Source organism: Ipomoea triloba, chromosome 13, assembly GCF_003576645.1.
Source record: "Ipomoea triloba cultivar NCNSP0323 chromosome 13, ASM357664v1".
Classification (NCBI taxonomy): Eukaryota; Viridiplantae; Streptophyta; class Magnoliopsida; order Solanales; family Convolvulaceae; genus Ipomoea; species Ipomoea triloba.
In genome coordinates, this window is record NC_044928.1 from 9798382 (window position 1) to 9803674 (window position 5293).

The 5293-nt window shown below is 36.8% G+C and overlaps 1 protein-coding gene across 1 annotated transcript; it reads right to left on the bottom strand.

Moving 5' to 3' along the window:
- Window positions 1-214: 214 nt before the first annotated feature.
- On the bottom strand, window positions 215-5263 carry LOC116002448. The gene is made up of 11 exons (XM_031242591.1): window positions 5005-5263; window positions 3982-4057; window positions 3785-3892; window positions 3326-3442; window positions 2793-3146; window positions 2061-2383; window positions 1804-1903; window positions 1655-1714; window positions 1398-1484; window positions 886-1026; window positions 215-698 (listed from the first exon to the last, which is right to left on the bottom strand). Exons 1-11 carry the CDS (start codon window positions 5079-5081, stop codon window positions 369-371), a joined length of 1773 nt encoding a protein of 590 aa, XP_031098451.1. The 5' UTR covers window positions 5082-5263; the 3' UTR covers window positions 215-368.
- Window positions 5264-5293: the final 30 nt, after the last annotated feature.

Sequence of the window (5293 nt, forward strand, 5' to 3'; positions counted from 1 at the left end):
AAAAAAAAAAAAAAGAGTTAGCTTTTATTTTAGTCCATGAATACTCTGCAACTTGAGGACTCGCAGGTCTAGTTTTGCATTTTCTTTTATTTTAGTACATCAACATTTTCTTTTTCATATTTTTTGTTTTGCATATGACATCCGGTATCCCTAAACTCGAATTAAACCCCATAAATTTGACTTTACATCAACAAATTTCAGTTAAAAGTTGCAGTGGTGGGGGTAAATCCCAAAATTTTATATGAATCAGCAATGTTCAGTGAGAAAGAAGTCAATTTACAAGGACAAGATGGGCGTTGCATCAGATAGAAGAATCTTGTGGAATATCTTTATCAGTTATGCCACTCTACATTCATTCTTCATTAAAACTAAGTCCACCATGGTTTCTCTGCTAAATCTTTTGAGATCACATACTGGAATCTGGAACTGTAAGGGGACCATTCGACGATCTGAGAAGCCTTCTTGCTGCTTCTGCTCTCCACGCATTTCTGTATTGAGTCGTGAAGCTTCTTGTCCACGTTCTCCACGACCCATTTCAAAAGATCATCGGAGGGAATGCAAGCTTCCTTTGCATATCTCTCAAGCACCTTTGGTAACACCACTTTCCTCAACTTCTTTATAACTATGTTTGCCTGGAGAAACTCCCTTTTCGCGGTTTCTAGCTCCTCTTCAACTTTTGATGCTGTGTATACTTTTAGCTGCGATGTACATTGAACATATACACAAAGATATTCATGTTCTAAATGTGATTCTCTAAACAAAAACAATCATTGTTGGATCGAAAGCAGAATTAAATCAGCACATATCGAAAGCAGCCAAAGTGAGTGATAATGTGATATCTTACATCTCATAAACTGCAAAAAGAGGAATAGATAAGCACTTTACCATAGGATCAGAAAAAGCTCCTGTGCAAAGCGCAAAGCAAACAAGGGGTTGAGGTTTTTTGAGGCCAAGTTTTGAGCTGATGCGTTCTCTTTCTTCTCCAGATTTTTTCCTAATAGCAGTTGAAAGGATAGCCTCCAGCCACTGTTAGAGCAAAAGCAAACTTATCCACTCTATCACAACTCACACAGTCAAATGGTGAATTAATTGTTAAGAGAGTAGTTGGTATTGTAATTGTAACATCACTTCAACTTTCTTAGCTTGCATGATAATCAGAATAAATTTCAGTTGAACTCTTCTGGTTTGAATTATTCTTTAATCTGTTCATAAGTTCTTATTCTTTAGCAAAGATAGTTGCTATTTGTGGGCACATACTACACATAATCTTTCTTGAAAACTCCCTATTAGGCCTTTTTCAGGGAATAAAGAAATCAGATATTCTTCTTCTCCTTTTCTTCTTTAGCTTTGTTTACATTTGGTATCAGAGCTGAATTGTAGATAGTGTAAGGAAATACCCGTCCTATCCGTGGAGTCCGCAGGCAAAAGATTGACTGTTCAATGGCATTTGCACTTACTACATGGCCAGCAACATTGTAAGCAGCCTGCACTATACAGAGAAATGAATTGTTATTTTCAATAAACATCCAAAAAAAAAAAGAACTCTATTTTATGGATGGTAAAAACGCCCATGCTTTCATTTGACTAATTTCTACTAAAAGATTAAATCCCCAGCATCGCCACTAAAGAGGAATGAGATAATAACTTTAACTACCTTGTGAAACAAGGCCAACCTTCTAAGAGAGTTTTGTGGTATGCCATAGGCTAGATATGCCTTCAAAAGAAAAACAAGAATGAGGCATAAACAATACGTGAAATAGCAACACGAGAAGAGAAGTCTTGTAGTGGGAGTGTAATATTTACATGCATAACTAAGGAATTATATACGTTGATCCAGAATGCTATCTGGGCATTCGTTTCCATCTGAGAGATGTTCGCCCTTTCCAGTTGCTCCACCAGGAGTCTGAATCCTCAAAAAGTTAAGGTGAAGCATTAGATGAAACATCCTTGATTATACATCAGCAAAATTTAAAGTTAATTAAAGCTATTCTAGTTTGGAAAGCATGAAAAGAAAGCATTTTATGTCCTTTTTCTCCTTTATTGCAACTGCGAAACCATACCTGTAGTTGTTGATTGCATAAGATGCGCGGGAGAAGTTATTTTTATTAGTTGATATCCAAGATACTTCAATTGTTGATTTGCAGAACCAATCTTTGTCCTCTTTAATATCATGCCGAGGAATTATGACATTAGCGGAAGACATTGATGACAAAGTTGATTGTTTTTGTCCTGGATTCACAGGGATTGTCTTCCGGAGCCAGCAGTACACCGCGGACATGCACCTCACCATTTCCACTGACAACTTACTTGGACACTGGTGGAGATGATCTTTCAGAGTTCGTATGGAACGAGCTTTATCTACTGCTGGTGCCCATCTTTGATCCTATCATAATTATATTCCTTCACATAAATTAGTCAAGAATTGATATAATAATATAAGAGATCTGTACATTGAACTACAGGGAAGCACAGCAAATCTGTGAAGAAATAAAATGATCTCTTTTAGCATCGACATGACTAATTCATACAATCCAAATGTTCAAGTGCATGGCTCTGATACCAAATTGAATCATGTGCTCCACCCAACTAAAAGCCTAAGCTGATAGTTGGACTGCACATTTATGTTTATATTATATTTATGCTCACAAAGACAGCTAGAACTGGGATTTGTGACCAATTACACTTTAACATTAATCCACGAACAATAACCTTTCCCTTCCTTTTATGGGTTTATTATGGTTTTTTTCTCCTTCCCCTGTTGTCCTACCATCAGTAACAAACAGTAAGCTTACCTTAGCATTTTCTGAACAACTTTTCTGAATGTGTTCCTCAGTTTTAGCACTAAGGAATGAAGCATGTTTTGTTTTGGATTGTGAATTTCTTTTGACTGAGTCATTCATAGCAGCAAGAGCTTGTAAAGTCCATAAAGGAAACTTTTTTGATGAACAAAAGGCACTGGAAATTATACTAGGGTGCTTCCTTGATTCACTTTTTGAATGTGCTGGAGAAGTCACAACTGAGCTTTGTTCAGAAGATGGACGGCTAGTGCATTGCTCAAAAATGCTCCTATATAGAGAAAGAACATGATGCTCACGGTTTGCAACCTCTTCTTCAAGTAACTCGATTTCAGCTATCAACTCCTTAGTCTGTAACAACATAACAAAACTTGTTTATATTCTTCACTGTACTCTTTATTGATATATATATATATATATATAGACCTTAGTTCAGGTGCGGTCGCGCCTTAAGTACTGTTAGTGCGGTCGTGCCTTAACATTAGAATCTATCATATTACATAGTTGACATTGCATTTACACAAAGTTACCTGGGCTGAAAAATGTCGATGGCCAGGGGACAGAGTGCTAGAAGTTCGTCCCATCGCCCTCTCAAGCAACATCCTCATTGATCTCTCTTGCTGCAACCGCAATTGCAACTGTTCGATCTGACAAAGTTGCTAACTATGTTAAGAAGTTGAAAGTCGAGTTGATGTTCAATTTTATCACATTTCACAGTTCATCATTTGTTTTTTTTTTTCAATTGGAGGTTGGCACCTTTATGCAGTAATAGTTCACACTAATCAATGAGAAAACACTGCAAGTACTTACATAGAAATAAATGCTATGAACCCTAATTAAGCATGAATGACATTAGGTCAAAAGCCAATCAATGCCCAAAGTGCAGAATTTAAAGAAAGTTGACTTTAGAGGATAAAACGGCATTTCTGGTGTTCTAAACCAACTAACATAGTAAATGAAAGATAAAAGTAAAGAGCTAATGGATTCACATCTCTTTCCAGGGAAACTCTGTGGTTGGGAACAACATCCATGTTGGTATTATCAGAGTATTCATGAAGTGGACTCGCTCTGCAGCTCCGTGTTGAAGGTGGCAATCCCTGAAGGAACATGCATATAGTTTATTAGATTTTCTCCAAAAAACTCTTCATTAAGTATGAATCAAAGATAGAACAATGTCAAAACTTGCATGTGATCCATTGAAGTCCTTCTGTGTGTGATCTGGACCACCACCTTTCGGAAGATTCAAGTTTCTTTCTGAAGCACTGAAATGGCAAAGATAAACCCATAACATCCTCATAAGGTCTCTAATTACATTGGAGCTGAGACTAAAAATAATTAACTGTTCTGATACAATCACTACAAGAATGCTACTGTATTGCAGCATCAGTAAATCAATATTGTCTTTCTTGTTTATTTTTATAGTATAATGAAACCAGAAATGCGAGACAATCAATTAAGGAACAACAAATGTAATCAATGGAGAAATTTTTCCAGTGAGAATCTATCTGCAGAGGCAAACTCTTCTGCAAATCAATCTGTTTACGAATTTTGAAATCAGTAGAAGCCTCTCCTGTATATCCTCTAAAGGCTTATTGACAGAACATATTCTGAGAATCATTTGCTTCCATCACATTATATTTTTCACATCCATTATTGCACACTTACATTGACCAAATGCTCTACAATTTGAGCACTAACATACTCCAAATTGTTAGAATATAATAATTTCAGCAATCGCTGGAAGTAAGAAAATATGAAACAAAGAAGACATATGGAACAACCCAGCCAAGTTGGTTAGACTGTTAGCTTGGTAACTAAAAGATTCGAAGTTTGACTCCCAAGTAGGAAACAGCCTATTGGCCTTTTTAGTTTGAACCAGTTAGCTATGGGCAACCCAGGTTAGGATTTACGGTGTACATCAGTAGTGGCCGCGGGTTTTCTTGTCGAAGCAAAGAAAAAGAGAGCATCAAGATACTCCTAATATCAATCTTTAAAACCACAAATTTACATCAGATTTCCACAAATATATAATTTCTGGCAAAATGAAAGATTGAACAAGCCAAGAAACACTTTGTCCAACACAAAGAAAATCTTCTTCCCAACTTCACTGATACTCTCCAATACGCAGAATCTTATTCTCTAATTGGAACCAGGCCAGAAAAACAAAATGAAAATGAATCTAAACAGAAAAGGATAGCAGAAGCTTGACCTCCTTGAACGCCTATGGCGGACATAACCATTAGAAGAAGCTCTGCCCGAACCTTCATCCACAACTAAACCACTCATTTTGCTTCTATTTCAGTCTTCAGTGCAGCCTTTACATACACATAATGTTCAAGCAACCCATCCAAACCCACACAACCAAGATAGATGCATTGTAGCTAACATTTTATATATACCGCAGTAAGAAACATAAGAATCGGCTATTTTTGAGAAAACAGATAGATTGTTTAATGACTGCAACAGTAAGAATGAATGAAAGGGGGGGGGGGGGGGGG

What these genes read in the sequence shown, in the direction of transcription:
- LOC116002448 (XM_031242591.1), bottom strand. Translation starts at nt 5,081, where the DNA reads ATGAGTGGTTTAGTTGTGGATGAAGGTTCGGGCAGAGCTTCTTCTAAT. An exon ending in TATGCAATCAACAACTACAG is followed by an intron (nt 1,904 to 2,060) that starts GTATGGTTTCGC and finishes TTGAGGATTCAG; the next exon opens with ACTCCTGGTGGAGCAACTGG. An exon ending in ATAATTCCTTAGTTATGCAT is followed by an intron (nt 1,715 to 1,803) that starts GTAAATATTACA and finishes TTTCTTTTGAAG; the next exon opens with GCATATCTAGCCTATGGCAT.